Here is a 24,839-nt window from a genome sequence, read left to right on the forward strand (position 1 = left end):
GTCGAACCCGACCGCGGTGGCGGCGGTTTTATGGTGGAAAAACGCTAAGGCGCCCGTGTGCTCTGCGATGTCAGTGCCCGTTAAAGTTCCCCAGGTGGTGGACATTATTCCGGAGCCGTCCACTACGGCACCTCCTTCTTCCCTTCTTTTTTCACTCCCTCTTTTGTCCCTTCTCTTACGGCGCGCTTCAGGTGTCCAACGATATATGAGACAGATACTGCGCCATTTCCTTTCCCCAAAAACCATATTTTATTTATTTATTTCGGCTCCTACAGTAAGCCACAGCCTATGTCAACTGTCCACCACAAGCGGCCGCCAGGCGCATCAAGACCACGGTATAAGAATATCTTCAGGTGCTGACACTGTACACGGCGGCGCGGCCAGATCTTGTTCGCTCCTTTTTGGGCTTCTCTCGAACGCGAACAGATAGCGCTACACAATGAGGGTTTCTCTAGTCGCCGAGCTGCGGAGGCCGTTATGCAAATGTTTGGGCGCGTACTCACGTGTCCTAAAATCTGGCTATCGAAGCGGATTCGCTCACCGGAAAACATGGACCTGTTCTCATCTGTTGATGCCTGGGCGAAGCGGAATCGCCGCGCCGCTGCTGTTTCTCGCTTTACCACACACTTCCCGGCCACCACGCCACCGCTCGCGCCGTACACAGATATGGATAGAAAAAAGCACAAATCGACGCTGTCTGTGTACCATAACCGTATACGCACGCTTACGTACAGTCGCGGACAGAATAAAATTGTCTAAGGCTCCGGTTAAAAAGCGCGGGTCAGCGCCATCTAGTGGAAAAGTTGCCAGGTGTCGAGACCTATCCATGAGCATGCGCGCCTTATCTAACTCGCAGCCTCTGCCAACTGCTCACTTCTGCTCGGTACGATCAAATCGTAGCGAGTAGCGCGAGATGTCGCCGCTTTAGGTGCCGCGGATGATGCGCTGTCGGAATGGCTTGCCGCGTGCAATCGTTCTTCCGCTTTCCGCGTCCAGCTCTTGGTTCTGGTGAAAACATTTATTATGTAACCATATATAGAGAGAGGTGTTGGGAGTGGAGACGATGGTGTTGGATCGGCTGTCCGAGTGCCTCCAGCTCTTGCGGCAGCTGTCTCCTTCTGCGTCGGTGCCGCCGCCGCGGCAGCATTCATTTTTTCTACCGCGTGAAGACAAACCCGCATAGACGGAGGCCGAATGGCGCGGCGTGTCCCCTGGTAGGTTAGGAATTCTCGGTTAGCTGCGGGTCGCGAGAATGAGGGCGCACGATCCACTGTAGATACTGGCCGCACGGATGCTGCAGGCTTTTTTAGCTGCAGATGTAGCTTCTTGCGTTTGCTTTCTCTACAGGTAAACTCCACAGACCACTCTGCTTTTTTTCCCCTGGAACATGAAGTGCTGGACGCCGTGCAAACCACACGTCAGGCTTGAAGTTCTACCGCTCAACTTTGCCTATGCAAAGTTGTCAACGCAAATGAATTCTATGAACGCCGTCGGCTCACTTGTTTTGTTTGGTTTTTGAGGAAAGGAAATGACAGAGTAACCGTCTCCCATATCTCAGTGGACACCCGATCCGTGCCGTAAAGGAGAGGATAAAGGAGGGAGTGAAAGAAGAGAAAACTGAAAGTTGCAATTTGAGGAAAGGCGCGGCGCTATATTTATATATATATATATATATATATATATATATATATATATATATATATATATATATATATATATATATACAGGCCCCGCGAGGCGACACCTCTTGGCCTTGTTCACATATTCCACAACGTATGAAACACAGGCATAAACGTCCAGTATGACCTGTAGGTCCATGTTTGATTTCAGCAACGAGGCTATCCAAGGATTGAACGGGTCACGTCACTCTTACGCCTATTCTCTAGGCTAACGGCACGTTGTTCTTCGGTTTCTTGAGCCCGCCGCTGAAATCTCTTGGTCGCATTCCATCGTTCATCACGGGCCGTCTTCAGTGAAGCAGGACTCAGGTCTCTCCTCCGGCTGCTCTCGCTGCTGCTAGCGGTCGAGACACCGGACGTTAAACGTGCCTCTCTCCCGGCGCCATATTCACGGCGGCGTTAACCAGTCGTCCGGCGCGCTGTTCGTCTGTTTCCTGGGCAATTCGTTTCCTCTTCATCTCGTTCCGATGTTGATTCCAGGCCTTCTCCAGCCTATCAGAATTGTCGCCGTCCATACCGTCACCTCAACTGTGGTTGCGGCGCATTCCAGCTCTCCTTTTCAATCCTGTGACATCTTATCACGCATGCGACGCAGCTGTCGAAGCGAGCGGAGCCGAGCGCAACGTCGAGGAATGCGGTGTCCCGTCCTACCAAACGGCGGCGGCGGCGAGGCGCGCGTTGTGACGTCACGTGCCTCGATGGAGTACCGCCACGGCGAAATCGCGTGTTTGCGGTCGTGTCCCCTCACCTCTTTCAATTCATTTCTCCTTTCTGCCTGATATCCTTTATTTCCGCTGCCTCGGCTCAGTTGCTTCAGTATCGATGTCAGATGCCGGGGTGAGCAAAATTTTTTTCCTTCCGTTTTACTATTATTTTAGTAAAAAACCACTACCCCCAAAATCACGAATAAACCTTTGAAATCTAGAGTCTGACGGAAACCCGTCTGGTCGGGATGTACATGACGAAAGAAGAAGGCGCCGACCAAAAGTAAAGATGGGATGACGTTTCAACGTCATCCCTTCTTTTCTTTTGGTCGGCGCCTTCTTCTTTCGTCAATAAACCTTTCGCGTTAAAAAAATGGCATGGGCATAGTCATGCAGTCGAATGGCCACAGGCTTTCGCCGAACACACTCAAGAAATTCCAAAGTGTCTCAATTTTTACCTCTCCGTTCCCTTTCACCCTCTAGATGAATGTAAAACGCCGTGTTGTGCGTGCAGGCTAGCTGCCTTCTATTAACCATCGGCGATCGATGCTGTAGCGGGCGCCTTCTGTCACTGCAAATCCATGTGTAGTTGCGCACAATATCTAATTCTTCTTTTACAACACCTCCGGCGTTTACGGCGCAAAAAAAAGTACCCGAACTATTTCTTCTATTTATTAAAGTCCACTGCGTAAACAAGACAGCTTTTAATTACCCTTTTACAGCGGAATTCGATGCGCAAATAAACTCGTGGCTGGAAATTTCTTTTCTCGCGTTGGCCGTGTTCCATTTTTCGTCAGAGAGCAACAGCGCCGCTCTGTGGCGCCGCTGGACATTTCGCTGCCGCGACCGCAACGCAGTGACATCTGCCGCCGCTCACAGTCACAACCGAACCGACATCCGCTTCCGGTGTATCGAAAAACCAGCTGTGTTCGCTGCGGCAGATTCTCACACTTTTTATTATGACACAAACTCGGAATACGTACCGTGGACTCAGAATTCAGCGATCCTGCTTTATCCAGCGTAGATGTGCGTTTCTTTTTAGTTTTCTTCGGATATGTTTTGACCGCTCATTAATCTCCCGAAATCACAAAATTCCTGTGTGCCGGAATATAAGGGGGCCTTGATACGATCTAGGTCCCGAAGGTTTCTTGATGAGCAACCTTCTCGTCGGGCCCTGAGTGATGAAAGAGAGAATGCACTTGCGAAGGAAATATTAGAAATTCAGTATGGTGATTGCACATACAGTGATGCGCCTGGTATTCCTGCTGCTTTCTTCGACTATTATCGGAAGCAGTTTGGCAGTTGCGAAGATCCAAGTCAGGGTTTCGATTACAGTTCCTTGCTTGGAAACTTCCCTCGACTTGATGATGAGAAGTGTGCTATAGTGAAGGGACCTATCACTTTGGATGAAATTCAATCAGCCATTTCTGCCCTGCAGAGCCAGAAATCTCCTGGGCCAGATGGTATTTCTAGCGAATTCTATAAACATTTTCGCCTTGCCTAGTGCCTGTTTTGATGGAAGTTTTCAAAGCATCTTATGATGTGGGTGTCCTGCCTCCCACTTTTTATTCTGGGCACACAATATTAATTCCCAAAAGCAAAGATACTAATCGGTTGAAAACTGTTGAGGGATATCGTCCAATTTCCCTTTGCAATGTTGATTACAAAATTTTTGCCAAGGTTCTTAGCAGTCGTCTGCAGCTCGTCATTATGGACTTGATAGGTCCGCATCAGGTCTGTGGTATTAGAGGCCGCAGTATTCAAACACATATCCATATTGCACGTTCAGTATTAGAGACAGTATCAGATGAGATAGGCCAAGTAGCTCTGATTCAAATTGACTTGGCTAAGGCGTTTGATAAAGTTCGGCACGATTTCTTGTTCGCGGTCTTGGAGTATGCAAATATTGGTGACGTCTTGCTCAAAGGCATAAGGCTGTGCTATAAGAACTCCTATACAAGGGTTATTGTTAATCAGGAGCTAACGAAACCAGTACCACTAGAAGCATCTGTTCGTCAAGGATGTCCACTGTCTCCATTGTTGTTTGCCCTATATCTGGAACCCCGCTGTCTCAGTATAATTAACAGCGCAGCTATCCGCGGTTTCTCTCTGGCTCAATGTGAAGTTAAAGTTTTAGCTTACGCTGATGATGTCGCCCTCTTTTGTTCTGACAAAAAGAGTGTACTCGAGGCTCTAAACTTGACTAAACAGTTCTGCGATGTATCAGGCGCGGCTCTTAATTTAGAGAAATCCAAAGGCTTTTGGTTGGGTCATTGGGGAACTAGGCCAAGCCATTTCGGTGGTATATGCCGGAACTGTAGCCCTCTTGAGTACCTAGGCGTTCCGCTGCACCAAGTTCGCAACAGTACAGCCTACTGGGATTCACAAACTGTAACTCTACGGCGGCAAACACAGGCTTGGATGGGTAGGGAACTCTCAGTGTTTGCGAGGGCACAGGTCTGAAACATTTTTTTGTTTGCAAAGCTCGCGTATGTCCTTCAAGTCCTGCATTGTGCGAGGAGGAAGGTGCAAGCAATACATAGAATATTTGCAGCATTCGTTTGGCGCTCTCAATGGGAGCCGATGAGGCGTGACAACTTGTTCCTTCCCTTAGAGGGTGGTGGAGTGGGCCTTGTTCACCTGTTCGTGCATCAACTCGTTTCCCGTTTTTTCTTTTTCAAATCGGCAAACGACCCGTTTCTGGTAGCTGTGCTCATTAGGCGGCTTAGTTTTTCATTTGCCTTACTTATTCGCATCGACTGTGCAGGCTCGTGAGGGGACTTTATGGGGATTTCTTAAGGAGGTTGCTGACACTTTCAATTTTCTCACTGTGCGCTTCTCTTTAGATTACCTGTATAGCCTCTCGAGAAAGCAGATGACCCAGGCTCTCACTGAGTCTTTGTTCCCTACACCATTGTATCGGCAGCCTTATCTGAGGTCTTTCGACATCAGTGTTCTAAAGCGTGTTAGGCGGATGTGCATTCAGGCAGCCGCTAAAACGTTCTTTTTCAAACTACACACAGCGACGCTGCCTGTCAAGACATTTCTTAATGACAAGGGGATGTTTGTACCCTGGAATGTGAATTGTCGTCTGTGTAACGTGCCTGAGACAATTGATCATTGCTTCATCCTGTGCCGTGATGCCATGTTCTTTTGGGACATACTACAACGAACTCTTAAGAAGGACATTGAAATTACACCATACACTATTAGATTTCTGCCTGTTGACAAAAGCTCTGTTGTGCCTTATGACGTGTTTGTGTTGATGGGACTATTCAGTCTTTGGAAAAGCCGTATGATGGACAGACATGCCGAGCCACCAAGATCGTCCAAATCTGTGTTTCGGGAACAGTGTTCGTTGGTGAGGAGTGTATATGCTGCTCGCGACGAACCTCCAAGCTGGCTGCCGTGCCTAGATGCTTGTGTGTGCCTCCCTGAATTTTGATGTTTTGATGGGGATGCAGTGGTGAGTTAGGGCTATGGGGGGCTCATATTAAGCAGCCCGGTAACTTGAGACGCGAACTAGTCTGATTGAAGTTTCCTCCTTTCTACAGAAGTTCTTCCATGCAATAAAGAAAAAAAAAGTGCCGGCGTGGTCTAGTGGCTAGCATACCTGGCTTTCAGCCAGGAGACCCGGGTTCGAACCCCGGCGCTGGAGTTTCGTCTCATGGTGTAATGGTTAGCACTCTGGACTTTGAATCCAGCAATCCGAGTTCGAATCTCGGTGGGGCGAAGGCTTTTTTTCGTTCCCGGGTTCTAACCCCGGCGTCGGAGATTGGTCTCATGGTGTAATGCTTAGACTCAGGACTTTGAATCCAGCAATCCGAGTTCGAATCTCGGTGGGACCAGGGTTTTTTTTTCGTTCCGGGGTGCGAACGCCGGCGTCGGAGTTTGGTCTCGTGGTGTAATGATTAGCACTTTGGGCTTTGAATCCAGCGATCCGAGTTCGAATCTCGGTGGGACCAGCGGTTTTTTTTCCGTTCCCGGGTTCGAACCGCGGCTTCGGAGTTTGGTCTCATGGTGTAATGGTTAGCACTCTGGACTTTGAATCCAGCAATCCGAGTTCGAATCTCGGTGGCACCAGCGTGTTTTTTTTTCGTTCTCCTTTTTTTGCCAGATTTAGGTTGTTTGAGCGAATGCTTTCCAAAATGCATATAAATAGTGAGTTCTAAACAGAAGAAAATTATTTTCAGAGCCAAACAGTCACCCGAGGTGGAAGTCAGCTTTGGAGCGCTGCAGGGCGATGAAATGCAGCCCTTTTTTGAGCACAAAGCCAAAATTAATCACGTATGGCACGCAAGAAACCCGGTAGAAACGCAGCGTCCACTGATGACCTGTTGCAGTGCATACGGTGCCCAAATGGGACCGCGCCGGCTGCGTTTCGATGGAGGCGAAACGCTAAGAAGCCCGTGTGCTGTTCGATGTCAGTGCACGTTAAAGATCCCCAGGTGGTCGAAATTACTTCCGCAGCCCTCCACTACGGCACCTCTTTCCTCTTTCACTCCCTCTTTTATCCCTTCCCTTATGGCGCGGCTCAGGTGTCCACCGATATGTGAAACAGCTATAGTGTCATTTCCTTTCCCCCAAAACCAATGTTCGTTTTTATTTCTGGTCCTACAGTAAGCCGCAGCCTATGTCAACTGTCTACCACAAGCGGCCGCCGGGCGCATCCAGACCACGATGTAAGAATATGTTCAGGTGCTGACACTGTGCACGGCGACGCGGCCAGATCTTGTTCGCTCCTTTTTGCGCTTCTCTCGAACGCGAACAGATAGCGCCACACAATGAGGGTTTCTCTAGTCGCCGAGCTGCGGCGGCCGTTATGCAAATGTTTGGGCGCGTTCTCACGTGTCCTAAAATCTGGCTATCGAAGCGGATTTGCTCACAGGAAAACATGGACCTGTTCTCATCTGTTGATGCCTGGGCGAAGCGGAATCGCCGCGCCGCTGCTGTTTCTCGCTTTACCACACACTGCCCGGCCACCACGCCACCGCTCGCGCCGTACACAGATATGGATAGAAAAGAGCACAAATCGATGCTGTCTGTGTACCATAACCGTATACGCACGCTAATGTACAGTCGCGGACAGAATAAAATTGTCTAAGGCTCCGGTTAAAAAGCGCGGGTCAGCGCCATCTAGTGGAAAAGCTGCCTGGTGTCGAGACCTATCCATGAGCATGCGCGCCTTATCTAACTCGCAGCCTCTGCCAACTGCTCACTTCTGCTCGGTACGATCAAATCGTAGCGAGTAGCGCGAGATGTCGCCGCTTTAGGTGCCGCAGATGATGCGCTGTCGGAATGGCTTGCCGCGTGCAATCGTTCTTCCGCTTTCCGCGTCCAGCTCTTGGTTCTGGTGAAAACATTTATTATGTAACCATATATAGAGAGAGGTGTTGGGAGTGGAGACGATGGTGTTGGATCGGCTGTCCGAGTACCTCCAGCTCTTGCGGCAGCTGTCTCCTGCTGCGTCGGTGCCGCCGCCGCGGCAGCATTCATTTTCTTTACCGCGTGAAGACAAACCCGCATAGACGGAGGCCGAATGGCGCGGAGTGTCCCCTGGTAGGTTAGGAATTCTCGGTTAGCTGCGGGTCGCGAGAATGGGGGCGCACGATCCACTGTAGATACTGGCCGCATGGACGCTGCAGGCTTTTTTAGCTGCAGATGTAGCTTCTTGCGTTTGCTTTCTCTACAGGTAAACTCCACAGACCACTCTGCTTTTTTTTTCCCTGGAACATGAAGTGCTGGACGCCGTGCAGACCACACGTCAGGCTTGAAGTTCTACCGCTGAACTTTGCCTATGCAAAGTTGTCAACGCAAATGAATTCTATGAACGCCGTCGGCTCACTTGTTTTGTTTGGTTTATGAGGAAAGGAAATGACAGAGTAACCGTCTCACATATCTCAGTGGACACCCGATCCGTGCCGTAAAGGAAGGGATAAAGGAGGGAGTGAAAGAAGAGAAAACTGAAAGTTGCAATTTGAGGAAAGGCGCGGCGCTATATATATATATATATATATATATATATATATATATATATATATATATATATATATATATATATATATATATATATATATATATATATATATATATATATATATACAGGCCCCGCGAGGCGACACCTCTTGGCCTTGTTCACATATTCCACAACGTATGAAACACAGGCATAAACGTCCAGTATGACCTGTAGGTCCATGTTTGATTTCAGCACCGAGGCTATCCAAGGATTGAACGGGTCGCGTCACTCTTACGCCTATTCTCTAGGCTAACGGCACGTTGTTCTTCGGTTTCTTGAGCCCGCCGCTGAAATCTCTTGGTCGCATTCCATCGTTCATCACGGGCCGTCTTCAGTGAAGCAGGACTCAGGTCTCTCCTCCGGCTGCTGTCGCTGCTGCTAGCGGTCCAGACACCGGACGTTAAACGTGCCTCTCTCCCGGCGCCATATTCACGGCGGCGTTAACCAGTCGTCCGGCGCGCTGTTCGTCTGTTTCCTGGGCGATTCGTTTCCTCTTCATCTCGTTCCGATGTTGATTCCAGGCCTCCTCCAGCCTATCAGAATTGTCGCCGTCCATACAGTCGCCTCAACTGTGGTAGCGGCGCATGCCAGCTCTCCTTTTCAATCCTGTGACATCTTATCACGCATGCGACGCAGCTGTCGAAGCGAGCGGAGGCGAGCGCAACGACGAGGAATGCGGTGTCCCGTCCTACCAAACGGCGGCGGCGGCGAGGCGCGCGTTGTGACGTCACGTGCCTCGATGGAGTACCGCCACGGCGAAATCGCGTGTTTGCGGTCGTGTCCCCTCACCTCTTTCAATTCATTTCTCCTTTCTGCCTGATATCCTTTATTTCCGCTGCCTCGGCTCAGTTGCTTCAGTATCGATGGCAGATGCCGGGGCGAGCAAAATTTTTTTCCTTCCGTTTTACTATTATTTTAGTAAAAAACCACTACCCCCAAAATCACGAATAAACCTTTGAAATCTAGAGTCTGACGGAAACCCGTCAGGTCGGGATGTACATGACGAAAGAAGAAGGCGCCGACCAAAAGTAAAGATGGGATGACGTTTCAACATCATCCCTTCTTTTCTTTTGGTCGGCGCCTTCTTCTTTCGTCAATAAACCTTTCGCGTTAAAAAAATGGCATGGGCATAGTCATGCAGTCGAATGGCCACAGGCTTTCGCCGAACACACTCAAGAAATTCCAAAGTGTCTCAATTTTACCTCTCCGTTCCCTTTCACCCTCTAGATGAATGTAAAACGCCGTGTTGTGCGTGCAGGCTAGCTGCCTACTATTAACCATCGGCGATTGATGCTGTAGCGGGCGCCTTCTGTCACTGCAAATCCACGTGTAGTTGCGCACAATATCTAATTCTTCTTTTACAACACCTCCGGCGTTTACGGCGCAAAAAAAAGTACCCGAACTATTTCTTCTATTTATTAAAGTCCACTGCGTAAACAAGACAGCTTTTAATTACCCTTTTACAGCGGAATTCGATGCGCAAAAAAACTCTTGGCTGGAAATTTCTTTTCTCGCCTTGGCCGTGTTCCATTTTTCGTCAGAGAGCAACAGCGCCGCTCTGTGGCGCCGCTGGACATTTCGCTGCCGCGACCGCAACGCAGTGACATCTGCCGCCGCTCACAGTCACAACCGAACCGACATCCGCTTCCGGTGTATCGAAAAACCAGCTGTGTTCGCTGCGGCAGATTCTCACGCTTTTTATTATGACACAAACTCGGAATACGTACCGTGGACTCAGAATTCAGCGATCCTGCTTTATCCAGCGTAGATGTGCGTTTCTTTTTAGTTTTTTTTTCGGATATGTTTTGACCGCTCATTAAGCTCCCGAAAGCACAAAATTCCTGTGTGCCGGCGTGGTCTAGTGGCTAGCATACCTGGCTTTTAGCCAGGAGACCCGGGTTCGAGCCCCGGCGCCGGAGTTTCGTCTCATGGTGTAATCTTTAGCACTCTGGACTTTGAATCCAGCAATCCGAGTTCGAATCTCGGTGAGACCATGGTTTTTTTTCGTACCCGGGTTCCAACCCCGGCGTCGGAGTTTGGTCTCATGGTGTAATGTTTAGCACTCTGGACTTTGAATCCAACAATCCGAGATCGAATCTCGGTGGGACCAGGGTTTTTTTTCGTTCCGGGGTTCGAACGCCGGCGTCGGAGTTCGGTCTCGTGGTGTAATGCTTAGCACTCTGGACTTTCAATCCAGCAATCCGAGTTCGAATCTCAATGGGGCGAAGGCTTTTTTTCGTTCCCGGGTTTGAACCCCGGCGTTGGAGTTTGGTCTCATGGTGTAATGCTTAGACTCTGGACTTTGAATCCAGCAATCCGAGTTCGAATCTCGGTGGGACCAGGGTTTTTTTTCGTTCCGGGGTTCGAACGCCGGCGTCGGAGTTTGGTCTCGTGGTGTAATGCTTAGCACTTTGGGCTTTGAATCCAGCAATCCGAGTTCGAATCTTGGTGGGACCAGCGTTTTGTTTTCGTTCCCGGGTTCGAACCCCGGCGTCGGAGTTTGGTCTCATGGTGTAATGCTTAGCACTCTGGACTTTGAATCCAGCGATCCGAGTTCGAATCTCGGTGGGACCAGCGGTTTTTTTTTCCGTTCCCGGGTTCGAACCGCGGCTTCGGAGTTTTGTCTCATGGTGTAATGGTTAGCACTCTGGACTTTGAATCCAGCGATCCGAGTTCGAATCTTGGTGGCACCAGCGTGTTTTTTTTCGTTCTCCTTTTTTTGCCAAATTTAGTTTGTTTGAGCGAATGCTTTCCAAAATGCATATAAATAGTGAGTTCTAAACAGAAGAAAACTATTTTCAGAGCCAAACAGTCACCCGATGTGGAAGTCAGCTTTGGAGCGCTGCAGGGCGATGAAATGCAGCCCTTTTTAGCACAAAGCCAAAATTAATCACGTATGGCACGCAAGAAACCCGGTAGAAACGCAGCGTCCACTGATGACCTGTTGCAGTGCATACGGTGCCCAAATGGGACCGCGCCGGCTGCGTTTCGATGGAGACGAAACGCTAAGAAGCCCGTGTGCTGTTCGATGTCAGTGCACGTTAAAGATCCCCAGGTGGTCGAAATTACTTCCGCAGCCCTCCACTACGGCACCTCTTTCCTCTTTCACTCCCTCTTTTATCCCTTCCCTTATGGCGCGGCTCAGGTGTCCACCGATATGTGAAACAGCTATAGTGCCATTTCCTTTCCACAAAAACCAATGTTCGTTTTTATTTCTGGTCCTACAGTAAGCCGCAGCCTATGTCAACTGTCTACCACAAGCGGCCGCCGGGCGCATCCAGACCACGATGTAAGAATATGTTCAGGTGCTGACACTGTGCACGGCGGCGGGGCCAGATATTGTTCGCTCCTTTTTGCGCTTCTCTCGAACGCGAACAGATAGCGCCACAAAATGAGGGTTTCTCTAGTCGCCGAGCTGCGGCGGCCGTTATGCGAATGTTTGGGCGCATTCTCACGTGTCCTAAAATCTGGCTATCGAAGCGGATTCGCTCACCGGAAAACATGGACCTGTTCTCATCTGTTGATGCCTGGGCGAAGCGGAATCGCCGCGCCGCTTCTGTTTCTCGCTTTACCACACACTTCCCGGCCACCACGCCACAGCTCGCGCCGTACACAGATATGGATAGAAAAGAGCACAAATCGACGCTGTCTGTGTACCATAACATTTATTATGTAACCATATATAGAGAGAGGTGTTGGGAGTGGAGACGATGGTGTTGGATCGGCTGTCCGAGTACCTCGAGTTCTTGCGGCAGCTGTCTGCTGCTGCGTCGGTGCCGCCGCCGCGGCTGCAGTCATTTTTTCTACCGCGTGAAGACAATCCCGCGTAGACGGTGGCCGAATGGCGCGGCGTGTCCCCTGGTAGGTTAGGAATTCTCGGTTAGCTGCGAGTCGCGAGAATGACGGCGCATGGTCCACTGTAGATACTGGCCGCACGGAGGCTGCAGGTTTTTTAGCTGTAGATGTAGCTTCTTGCGTCAGCTTTCTCCACAGATAAACTCCACAGACCACTGTGCTCTTTTTTCCCTGGAACATGAAGTGCTGGACGTGGTGTAAACCACACGTCAGGCTTGAAGGTCTACCGCCGACAGCTGGAAATTATAGGGCTTTCCTAAGATTGACAGGCAGTCGCCTTGAGGCTTTTTGGTGGGTAGCGAGTGCGATGGGCATGGCATAGCAGGAGCTCTCTCGAACCTTATTTCTCTCCATTTACAGGCACATATCAGAGCTGACATACAGCGCACAATTTCAAAAAAGTAAAAGTTGGTGACCTAGTCATCGATACTCTACCGCCCTACAGGACTACCCCACAGCAGGAGAACATTGTATGCGTGTTTTGCTGAGTTTTATTGATATTAACAGATGGCTACCGCTCTCTGTGATGAACGCCTTTTATGCACTTCTTTCGTTGCGCTTGTATCCTGTGCCGTCGCTTAAGAGGACGACCAAGTGATCAATAGGAGGGACGGAGAAAGCGCGCTTGCTAATTCGCACTGGATGAAAATCATCACGAATTGCTAACTAGCGACTCTTTCTTCGCGTGCTGCATATTCAGTAACCTGCAAAGTTTCCTTTTGCAGCCAAAACTGGTGCTACGTAGATTCGTCCGTAAAAACTTGTTAACTATAAATTTTCGATGGTGCACTCAGCCACTTTTCCTGCGTATTCCAGCCTTGTCCTTCTTTGTGATTCTCTGATTCGGGGCTTCTGGGCAGCCATGTGGTTCTGCAGAGCAGCTTGTTGCAGCCCCCTCTGAATGGTTTTGCGTGACACATGCAGGGAGAGCGCTTCTCTGGTGTCTCTTGCAGACAGAAAAGGGACTCCCACAGCCGCGGCAACTATCAGCTGGTCCTCTTTCGTTATGCTTCGTCGCCCTGTACGGCGTGCATCCCAGAGTCTGGCTTCGTCTCGGTACGCTTCGTTATGCGACTTACTGCGGTTCTTGTTATTCCTGCATGCGCCTGCAGATTTCTCTCTGGCTTACACCTTCGGTGTAAATTCGTACTATTAATCTCCGTTCCTCAAGAGGCACTAGAGCCGGCATATGAGGTCAGGTTTAAATTCCTTGTCCTCGTTTTTTGTTTCTTGCAGCCCATCAGGCGGCTTGCGATGTAGTACTCAAGATTTGTGAAGAACGTTTTGCATGCAGCCGCCGCGGTGGCTCAGTCGTTATGGTGCTCGGCCACTGACCCGAACAACGTGGGAGCGATCCCGGCCGCGGCGGTCGAATTTCTATGGAGGCGAAATTCTAGGGGCCCGTGTACTGTGCGGTGTTAGTGCTCGTTAAAGACCCCCCCCCCTCCCCTAGCTGGTCGAAATTTCCGGAGATCTTCACTACGGTGTCCCTCATATAGCCTGAGTCGCTTTGGGACACTAAACCCCTATAAACCAAACCATCTTACATGCCTTAACGAAGTGCGTCCCAGAACGATGGTCGTTCCGACTACCGGCGAGAGACAACTAAGTGAGCATTCTGGACCGCTTCAGTCATGCTCATTTCCTTTCAAGGATATGACAAGTTTGTCAGCGCCGGCTCCGCTGCCGTCTACTCTTCGGTGTGGACTGCAAGCCACTCGTCGTGTCTGGATTCGGGCACCGCGGGCCGGCTATTTTCTTTTCCGTTTACTCTCCTCACCATTTCTTTCACGTCTTTATCTGTACGCTGTTAGTTTTGCTGCCGGCGACACCAAGGCGACAGTCCTCGGCGCGAGAGTAGACTGCGGAGAACGATCTAACCGGCAAGCCATTCCGACAGCGCATCAGCAGCGTAACCTCGCGCTAGTTGCTACGATGAAAGAGCGCACAAAGCGAAGTGAGCGATTTGGATAGGCTGAGAGCTAAGAGGGCGCACGTGGTCACGCAGAAGTCTTGGCACCAGGCAGCGTTTCGACTTGATGGCGCAGACCCACTCTTTTTTAACCGGAGCCGTGGTCCCTTTTCTTGGCTATGTTGACATGGTCGTGTCCGCAAAAACGTGTCCGCTGCAGTCGTGGGGAACTCAGAAGAAGTAGCGTCAAACGAGTGGTTGTAATCGAAAGAGGATGATGTCAGGATGCTGTGGAAACAAAGACTTCCGAAATCGGACGAATAGTTAATTAGAGCCAAAAATGTCCAAAAAGTGAGCGGGGCCAAAGCAAAAGTGGCGCCAAATTTGAAAACGCCGGAAGTGTGGGACCACGTGCCTGAAAGTGTGGGCAGAGCCAACGCGTGGCGCCACATTTGAACTCCCGAAATGAATGCTGAGATGAAACGACGGCTAAGGCAGCTGTTCACAACTTTTGTAGGGGGGGGGGTCTCCAGTCAAGCCACCAAATTACTAAGACGATACCCCTCAAGCAGAGAGGTCTCCCTCGTATGGGTTCCTGCTCATGAGGGCATTCAGGAAATGAGGCTGCTCACAGCCTCGATCGAGAATTATACATCCGAGGTGCTCTGGAAGTACACCTGTGTGGGAATTAAGTCCCCCGCATAACGTTTAAAGGAATAACCGGAACACCTAGACTGGATAGGAGAACACTCTAACTTCCGGATAGGTCACTCACTCCAAAGCAGCGCAGGGCCTGGAGGAGGCTTCAGGTCCAAAGATTCTTCCCGTACTCTATACTACACGATGAAGACACTGGGGAGCCTGCGCTCTGCAGTAGCTGTCACAGAATCACTTCGCAAAATTGCTTAATTTGGGAGTGTCCCGATTCTCCTGGGGTGAAATCACAAAGCATCCCAGACCTTGCCACCTGGGAAGAGCTGATCCGGAGCCACGACCCGGATCAGCAAAGAATCGATCCTCATCCGTCAGGCGGAGACAGCTTACTACAAGACTGTCTCCGCGGTCTCCGGTGCTGAGCACCGGCTCGGAGGCACCCCCCTCCTTCCTGATTGCTGCGCCCCTACCATGAGGCCCCATGATGACAGAAATAAAGTTTATTCATTAATTCATGAAACGAGGGAAAATGCACCGGTAATCAAAATTCAATTAGTAATGAAAAGTGCTGCGTGTTAATTAGACAAATTAAAGTGAATTAATGAATAATTGATTGTGAATTAAGCGTGTTAATTGGGAATATTAGCGTTAATTGTGAATTAGGGTTAATTAATGGTGAATTAAGGGAAATCAATAGTGCAACGGTTGTTAGGTGTGGGGCTCCAACCCCGTAGCAGGCCACCGGTGTTGGGAGATTGCGCTTCGATCCCACCGCTGCCACCAGTTGTTAGATGCGGGCCCTAGGTTCGCCTGGGCCGTCTCTCGTCAAGGTCGATGTACACGGGTTCCGGATCGGGAGACTACCGTTATGTGGTGACGAAGAGACGAGATGGGCTTCGTGGTGGAGAAGAGACTGAAAGGGTTTATTTGAATTTTTGCAAAGTTCTGAAGAGTAAATCGGGAGCTGGTTGATCGCATGCCAGCTCGTTGCCTAAATAGGGTCCCCTGTCCCCAGGTCCCTAGTTGGGGAATTTAGTTCATTAAAAATGCGTACAATCACTGTGATGTAGATCACGTGTCCAGTCTTTAGAGTCCGCCTTCCAGGACGCCCACAACAACACACTCGTGCCACTTCTGGCAAGATATGGTCCGCGCTGTCCAGGCAGCAGTGATGAATAGCCTGAAGCGGGCCCCAAGCAGCGTCGAAGGTCAGTCACCTGCTCTTCACAGCGGTAGCGTGCGAAAGAAAGGCTGCCACTGCACTTTGCAGAGGGTTCCACGTATAAGGAAAAGCACTTAGGGTAAGACGAGACTGTTTTCGAAGCACGAGGATTCCGGCTTCGTTGGCTTAGTCAAACACGGCCGCATTTGCCACGGCTCATTTGCAGCCCAGCGCCGCTCTCCGCTTGCCGCGTCCCCCGCCGTCCCAATCTTCCTACCCCCTCCAAGCTTGGCTTTAGAGCCCAACTGTCCACTCAGGACATCATGATTCAACTTAGTGAAGATGTAATCCCCAAAAGCAAGAACACGAGAGCTATCCTCGGATTAGACTTAAACAAGGCCTTTGACAACGTGTCACACGAGGCCATCCTCACTAACCTATCGAGGCTAAATCCAGGATTCAGAACCTTAAATTACATAAGATCGTTTCTGGACCAAAGAACGGCAGACATATCGCTTGGTGGGGTGATGTCGGGGAACCCCGCAGGGCTTGGTACTCTCGCCGTTCTTATTTAACCTGCCCCTCGTGGAACTACCGAAACACCTCGAGGCCATCCCTAATCTCAGACACACTTTCTATGCCTACGATATTACCCTCTGGATTACGAAGGGAAATGATTGGGAGATAGAAGAGACCCTACAAAGGGCCGTCGATACCATAGAAGCCTACGTTAAAACGGTAGGACTAGAATGTTCTCATCCCAAATCGGAGCTCCTAATTAAAAGAGACATACGGAGAGGACAGAAATTCAACCTCCCGCCAGCCAACAGAATCATAAAAATGCAAGGCAAAGTAATAAAACAAGTGACTTCCATCCGAATCCTTAAAGTGATAATCCAAGAGAACCACCAAAATACCGAAATAAAGGAAAAATTAAACGCCTAGGTTCACCAACCCATTAGACTGATCCGACGCATAGCGAACAAGAGAACGGGAGTTAAGGAAAAGGATCTATGTCGGTTGGTGCAAGCCTTTGTCATCAGCAGGATGAATTACGCCCTCCCCTATCTACAGTTATGCAACGCTGAGAAACTCAAAGTTGAAGAACTCATCAGGCAGGCCTACAAGGTACCCCTAGGTCTACCAGTCAACACCTCCACTGAGAAGTTACTGCAACTCGGCCTACACAACACGCTTGACGAATTGATTGAGGCCCATCGTAGAATGCAAGAGCTCAGGCTCACTAGAACCAATGCGGGTAGAGCAATCCTAGAAAGGCTCGGAATAAACGCGGAACCGCTCAACGCGGATACTCGAAAAATCCCGTCCAACCTCCGAAGGTCAATCACGGTAAAACCATTACCGAAAAGTATGCACCCCGTCCATCACGAAGGCAGACGCAAGGCCAGAGCAAAAGGCCTAGCTAAGAAACTTGAGGGCCGACAGGACGTAGTCTACGTAGACGCGGCAGCTTACCCAACACCCGAGAAAGCATTCACGATAGCCGCGGTGACCGAGGAAGGCCAACTCATAGCAAACGCGTCAGTACGCACCAACTCTTCAGAAATACACGAAGAAGCGGCAATCGCCTCGGCGTTGACAAACCCGCGAGCAGAAGTGATTGTGAGCGATTCAAAAGCAGCCATTGCAATTTCGCCAAGGGCAGAATATCTTCCATCTCCTTGGGAATTCTCAGGAATTACCCGAAAGACAGGACAGACGTGGAATTGGTCTGGGTATCGGCTCACTCGTCAAACCCGGGGAACGAGGCAGCCCACGATAAAGCTCGAGTATCTACCGGCCGAGCTGTGGACGCTAACTCGGACGTCGAAATGACGAGAGACGGCCTTAATACCTAACATGAGATTACTCAGCATTACAGGCTAGAAAGGCTAACTTTCCCTGCTCCGCATAAAAGCCTAAACAAAGATCAGGAGGTAGTGTGGAGACAACTTCAAACAAAAACTGTCCCTAATCCAGCTGTCCTAAGCCATGTGTACCCGAATAGATTTAAGCCGGAGTGCAGCCAATGCGGTGGCAAAGCCACCGTAGACCACATCTTCTGGGACTGTCCGAGAGATCCCCCACCAATATCGCTCAAGAGGCTCGCGCTCCCGGGCCCCTGGGAGACCTTGTTGCCCAGCTCCGACCTGGAAACCCAAGTACTAGTGGTGACGAGAGCCGAAGAGGTCGCCGCCAGTCTTCACTGACGGCCACCTAACAAGATCAACAAACCCATTTATACCTCAAGCCGATAATAAACGTTTTCCAATCCGAAAATCCCCCGCCGTCCCCTCCGGGAAAAGGAAGTCGTTATGTCCCGGGTGGGTCCGGCGTTGAGAACAAACGGCAAGTTCCCGAAAGCCGTTCTCAGGCAGCGGAGGGCCGTTTCACCCCGTAGGCAGCAGGGGGGGGAGGTCCCTTGCAGACGCCATCACCTGCATTCGTGGCGCCGACACCACTTCGACGGCCCTTTGAAGCTTCTGTCGATTGATGCTTCTCGTGGCTTGAATATGCTTGGCATGTTGGCGCCTCCAAACGTAACACGGTGCGGCGCGGACGATGCCACGACAAACGTGAAATGAGTATACGGCCCATCCGCCTCGACGTGTCGCTCTTGCGCCATTGGCGGTTTGCTGAAGTGGCGTCATGATCACGTGAGACACACGGAGCGACGGCGCACCGAAAAAATTTGAAATGAGTGTAGGGCCCCTTCCGCGTTTGTACGGCAGTCGCTCTCTCGCCGCTGCCGCGTGCAGATTCTGTGTGCGCGTGAGTTGCTTCCGTGGTGCTTAATCGCGCGTTGTGTGAGCGTGTGGCATCATGTTTAAGCCGCCTGTGCCATCGCATAGTGCAGCTTCAACGTCCAGACCACATCTAAGGAGAGGAAAAGAGAATCAAAGAGAGGCGACGAGTGCCGAGGAAGCGTCAGTGCTTTCGCATTATTCCAATGCGGGTTCCCGCAGTGATCGCGATTTTTTCTGTCCGCGACTGTACGTTAACTGCAGGCACATTCCCTCTTTTGCAAGCAGACTCGCAACGATAAACCCAGCCTAGTGGCGCCATCTGCTTGACAAGTAGCGACAGAATCGTCACTCGGCCGCTACTATAGGTGACTTGAGAAGAAGCGTCAGAGCGGTTCCCCAAATATGGCCAGTCAACGCGCTGCAAAAGGCAGCAACAACGACGAGTTCATTCCGAGACGAGGGGTCCTGCTTCGAAGGGCGCCGCCATGTTTGTCATCGCGGAATTTTTTGGCGGCGAAAATCGGTCCCGGACCGATCGGCCTCGCCGCGCCGCTCAAAAGCGGCCGAATCCGCTTCGCTCGTCAGATATTTGGAAGAGTGCGGACGCGCCCTCACGCGATCGTTCGGTGCCGCGGTGTACACATGAGTGCGCTTTTTTAAGTGTGGCAAGTCACAAAACGATTTAAACTGCTGCCGACACCGAATAATTTTGGGCGACTTGGTGTTTTGCTTGCTGGAACTGCATGGATGGGTGGAACAGCACCGATCGAGGACGCTGCCCAGCGATCCTTCCAAGCTCGTAATCAATATGCGTTCACTGACGTTTTGTCGTTCATCCGCACGAATGCTTATAGCATACTTAAAGATACCGACTCTTAAATATAAAAGGTCGGCCGCAACGCGCACGCTCCCAGATTTGGGCCAAGGAGTATACGGATACGTTCAGACATTGCTTGAGCAGTGTAATGCGCCGACGCTGTGAGATATGACGTCCGCCGTCCAGAGAACATGGTTAACTTCGGCCAACTGGGGTTCTTTAATGTGCAGAGAAACCTCAAGGGCGTTTCCGCATTTCGTCTGCATCAGAAATATTGCCTCCGCAGCCAGGAACAGAACCCGCGCTCCTGTGCTGTGTTGCGGAATTAACGCCTCCACCGAAAGAGCACAGGGACCGAAAGAAAACCAAGTGTGCATTTGCGACGTTTTAAGGGCTAGTGCAGTGGACTCTTAGCTACGCGACGCGAAAATGGTTAGTGGAAATCCCTTCCTCCTGCCAAGCCAATGCTGGGCTGCTGTCTTCCTCGAGGTAAATCTGGCGTGCACCATACTTACGCCACTGTATCTAGTCTGGGATGTCGGCTGAGAGCAGTTGGCCACTTGTTCATAAATTATGCCGGGCCACGAAATTCTCCATCCATAGTTCCTGGGTCCTGCAAATTCTGCAGCTGTCTATTTGCTACACATGGCTTGCACGTGACGTCACATCCGCCTGCTCGTTGACCCGGCGACCATGCTTGTGACCCAGTCGCTCAGTCTTCGTTCAGTGCTGTGCTGCCGCGGATGCTTTCAAACTCGTGGCACCGGCACCGTTCACAGCTCTTCTTCATCCGATTTGTGCCTGCTATGGCGCCGCATGAACCTTTAAACGCGGGTTATTACTCTGAACTCATCGGCAGTATTCGCCTTCGTTACGAAGACAAGTTGAAACTGTGCGATGATATCGATCCATACACGCTGCGGCCCGGAGTGGACACAAGTGCCGATGTGAGCGGCTTCCCCGAGATTTCGCACGGCGACATCGTCACATATCTTGTGTTTTCCGCGAACTTTGTGACTTTGGAAAACATGAAAGCGTACAAAGCTTTGGAGTCCCACAATTATTTTACAAGCGGCTGGGTGAAGCACCTTTCTGCCAAGGAATTCCAGGACGGCAAAGTTGTCCTGCTCGGCGAGGTAAGCATTACGAATCCATTTGATGATTGCAAACCTTGTTAATCTGTATGAGCAAAGCTGTGACGAATGGTCCGTACGCCGTTTGCGCTAAGCGCTCTGTGCGGCGCATCTGAAGCGCGACATTCGGTTATGTATGTACGCGAGCACGTGAAGTGCCCGCAAAGCGTGAAAGGAGGCGGAAAAACCTTATCGGTTCCAAAAAACAAACAGAAAAACGGAACTTGAGGTCAAATCTAGGTGATCAGAATACTTTGCTTCGTGATGACCTCGGTGGCTCGCTCGAGGACCCGGCGTTGAACAGCCAAGTCCGAGCTGGGCAGCGCAGTCTCCCACAGATTAAAAGAACCGAGTTGCAGCTCCCATTATGTGCCTTTGTTTTTATTTTGCACAGTCTGAATGGCATTGCAAATGAGCAGGTTCAGACAGACAAGTTCGTGCACCGCAACTCTGAAAAAAAAAACGGCTCAAATGTTTTGTTCTAAGACGACATCCCTAGGCAAAGTGCAACTGAACCGCAGCAATTTTGAAACGATAGGTCAGTAAAGCCGACGTTTTTTCTCGTTGTCTTCGCAGGTGAACCACTCTCAGAGGCTGGGGCACAAACCTCTCCAAGTGTGGATTTTGTGCAAGAAGGATGGCGCTCTGATCACTGCGCACTGCACATGTATAGCTGGAGCAGGGGAAGCATGCTCCCATGTTGGAGCCTGTTTGTTTGCAGTTGAGACCGGCATCAAAATTATGAAGTCAAGAAGTTGCACCCAGAAGGATAATATGTGGCTGCCCGCTTATGTCGAAAAAGTACAATATAAGCGACTCAAGGACATAAACTTCACATCATCTAAAGGGAAAAAGCGGCAGCTTGATAGCAATTCCTTTGAGGCAGGTCCAGTCAAGGAGCGGGCTCATGTCCCGCCACTTTCAGAGCAGGAGCGTACCAAGCTTTACGGCTCAATTCAGGATGCCGGCATTGTTCCTTCAATTTTTTCAGTCCTCCTCGGATATGATGGACACTTTCAAAATCCTGTACCGATGCATGATGCCCGTTTGAGAAACCTCTACTCCGAAGAAATGTTGGCGCATGATTTGGATGTTTTGGTTAAGAAAGCCAATGATGTCATGCCATCAATAATTATAAGTGAAGAGACCGTAAAGGCCGTTGAAGCTTTGACAAGGCAACAGAGCAGCTCGTCTAATTGGTTTTTGTACCGAGCGGGCAGGGTGACTGCTTCTGTAATGAAAAGGGTGTGCCACACAAGCATTGATAACCCTAGCATATCACTGCTAAAATTGATATGCTATCCTGAAAAGCAGTCGCTGAACACGCCTGCCATCACATGGGGAGTGAAAAATGAGCCCCGTGCCTTCAGGGCATACCAAACCAGTGAAGCCGAGAAGCACGACATGTTCAAGTGCTCCAAGTCGGGGCTGCACCTGAGTACAAGATATCCGTTTGTTGGAACAACACCAGACGGTCTTGTTTGTTGCGCATGCTGTGGGAAGGGTGTTGTTGAACTTAAGTGCCCATTTTCGCTCAGGGAAGTGAAGGACGTTACAGAGATGGCTACTGCAGGTTCCTGCCTGGAAACTGTCAATGGTGTAGTCCAGCTACGGCGACAACACGGATATTTCTACCAAGTGCAGACACAAATGGCTGTATGTGATGTTCAGTGGTGCCACTTCGTGGTGTGGACACCTAATTTGTTGCACGTGGAGAGAATACAGAAAGACAGGCACTTTTGTGAGGAAATTCTGGCTGCTGGAAGAAAATTCTTCATTCATGCAATCCTGCCCGACCTTTTCAGCACCTACTTCACCAGGCAGCATGCTGGTCCAGTGGTAAACTCTCCCAGTGATGTCTACTGTTTTTGCCGTGGACCAGAAACTGGAAAGATGGTTGCTTGCGACAACGCATCCTGCCACTACAAATGGTTCCACTTTTCATGCGTGGCACTCAAGCGAGCACCAAAAACTACACTGTGGTTTTGTCCAGAGTGCAAAGGACCCAAAGGCTAAGCAACCTGTAACACAACTTGGACAGCTGCCTCATGTTTCAACCTTGGAAGTTCGTCTTGAGGCTGGAACACACGTGGCCCATATGGGACACGCTGAAATCTGGCGTTGAGAAATGACAATGCCGTCAGCAGATTCTGAGTTTGCTTTATTCAGACATGCAGGAGCAGGACTCACAATCACTTATCCACTGAGGCCGAAGCCTGCTGTCCAGTGCTTTATTCAGACATGCTGAAGCAGGATTCACAATCACTCATCCACTGAGGCTGAAGCCGGCTGTCCAGTGGCTTCCTTTGGTGCAGCAACAATTGATGCACACAAGTTAGATAGCACACAACACACAGTTACAATTTTGTCGAGTGGTGCGACTTCATCTCCTGGCCGGCACACAACGTAATCCATTGGCACGACAGACATCAGAAAAACAACCTTATTCCTAATGAGTCCAATTACTCTTTCCACGTGTATTCATACGTTTGCGAGCTTCCTTGTGCTCTGCACATCTGCTGAAAGTTGTTTCTTTCCCCTGGTAAACGCTGGCACGTGAAGCTTTGCACAGTAGAAACCAACGCTTTCGCTGATGTTAAAACCCCTGTCTGCGAGTACAACGTCTCCAGGCACCAAGTTGTCCAAAAACCAACAGTGTTCGGTGATATGTTTGTCACTTGCCCTGCCTCCCCAACCTTCGGATATATATGTAACAACACCTTGTGGAGCAATCCCAATCAGGAAATTGGCTGTATTGCTACCTTTATACTGGGACCATGTTTCACATCTTGGAAGATACGATGATGGCCTTTCTATCTAGATTTCGAAGCAATCGATGATGACTGCTACATTCGCACCAAACGAGTCGTAGAATGCCTGTGGCATTGTCTTTTGCAAAGTATCTCGTGTGGGCCAGATTATTTCATCTTTAAGTCCGCAATACGCCACGTGCAGCCACTTGTCGAAAATGCGCGATACCGTAGCCTCTGAAATATTGAACCGAAATGCAAGGTCAGCGTTTTACAGATTTACTTTTAGCTTCACCATGAACAGAACGAATTCTTGAAATTTTGTGAGCTTATTGTTGACATTATGTGAAATGAAGCTTGCTAGTGCTTCGAACACAGCAAATAAAACAGCAAAGTTTGGCATCCCAGTGTACAGTCGCACCTTTGCTTCACAAATTTTCAGTGAGTCTTCAGTCACCTCGAGCTGCTCTTTCTCTTTCTGCAATGTGTACAGATGTTCATTCAGCACTACAGAATGCTGCTCCAGTGCCTGTATGTCTTGCGTGGTCATGTCGGTTTGAACAGCGATTCCTGTATAAAAAAAAAGTTTATAAGCTCGTAAACTAGAGTGGCAGCCAGCGAAACTGCATGCTGGCTAGGCATCACAAGCACTAGGTAAGCGGACCGACGCACCATGGCCTTGGAATGCATCGTAAGCAAAAACAAATGACCATGCTTTACTATGAAAAAAAAATGCCTACTGACCTGTCTCATTTTCATCGGCGCTGACTTCCTCGGCTTGCGGTGGCTGTGGGGAATCGGGACAGGCACGCGGCGACGCCTCCGATGCCACTGCTATCGCTTCAACATCGGCCCGTCGCTTGTGAGCGAGTCTTTTTGCTCTGCGATCGTGCCGCGCGGAATCAGCATGCCTGGTCCCGTGGCCGAGACTGAGAGACGGGGCCCAGTCTGGATTTGTCTCGTCGAACAGGTTGGACGGTTCTCCTGCGGACGCAAAGCTGTTTTCAAAGCGTTCCACGTAGTCGTGTTGGCTTTTTTTCTATAAAACGGAGATACATACAGTGGGCTCACCTTTTATGAAATGCACACCGCAGACGCGCACATTGGGGCTTACGTGGTTGAAATTAGCACGTTTTATGCGTGCTAACCACAAGCTGCGGCGCTTCGCACTCAGAGTCTTGGTTCGCTCGCACTGGTTTTCGATCACTTTCGGCAGAGAGAAAAACCTCGCGCTAGTTGGCCTTTTCTTTCTCCCTGTAACGTCGCTGCGATTGGAGCAGCCCACAACGGCGCAGTTGACCATGCTGAGACTGCAACGCTTACGCACACGCGGAAAACAACACGAGCTGGCACTACCGCGACCACTCCAGTGCGCACGGAGCGGCGGTGGGTCATGAATATGGCGGCCGC

General features: G+C 50.2%; 1 protein-coding gene and 4 non-coding genes across 5 annotated transcripts in view; 4 read left to right on the forward strand and 1 right to left on the reverse strand.

Moving 5' to 3' along the window:
• The window catches only part of LOC144114524 (uncharacterized), a 49,945-nt gene extending 25,106 nt beyond the window's left edge, over positions 1-24,839 (reverse strand). Inside the window, exons 1-3 of the mRNA XM_077648328.1 lie at positions 24,501-24,839; positions 24,174-24,413; positions 23,887-23,999 (exon numbers count right to left, since the gene is read on the reverse strand). Of these exons, the coding sequence (XP_077504454.1) occupies positions 23,887-23,999; positions 24,174-24,413; positions 24,501-24,732 (585 nt within the window). The 5' untranslated portion in view covers positions 24,733-24,839. The remainder of the gene's footprint in view (positions 1-23,886; positions 24,000-24,173; positions 24,414-24,500) is intronic.
• TRNAQ-UUG (transfer RNA glutamine (anticodon UUG)) lies at positions 6,045-6,116 on the forward strand. Its single transcript has one exon. It is a non-coding gene; the product is annotated as a tRNA-Gln (tRNA).
• On the forward strand, positions 6,277-6,348 carry TRNAQ-UUG (transfer RNA glutamine (anticodon UUG)). The gene has a single exon. It is a non-coding gene; the product is annotated as a tRNA-Gln (tRNA).
• On the forward strand, positions 6,395-6,466 carry TRNAQ-UUG (transfer RNA glutamine (anticodon UUG)). Its single transcript has one exon. It is a non-coding gene; the product is annotated as a tRNA-Gln (tRNA).
• Positions 10,902-10,973, forward strand: TRNAQ-UUG (transfer RNA glutamine (anticodon UUG)). Its single transcript has one exon. It is a non-coding gene; the product is annotated as a tRNA-Gln (tRNA).

This window comes from Amblyomma americanum, chromosome 1 (genome assembly GCF_052857255.1).
Source record: "Amblyomma americanum isolate KBUSLIRL-KWMA chromosome 1, ASM5285725v1, whole genome shotgun sequence".
Taxonomy (NCBI): Eukaryota; Metazoa; Arthropoda; class Arachnida; order Ixodida; family Ixodidae; genus Amblyomma; species Amblyomma americanum.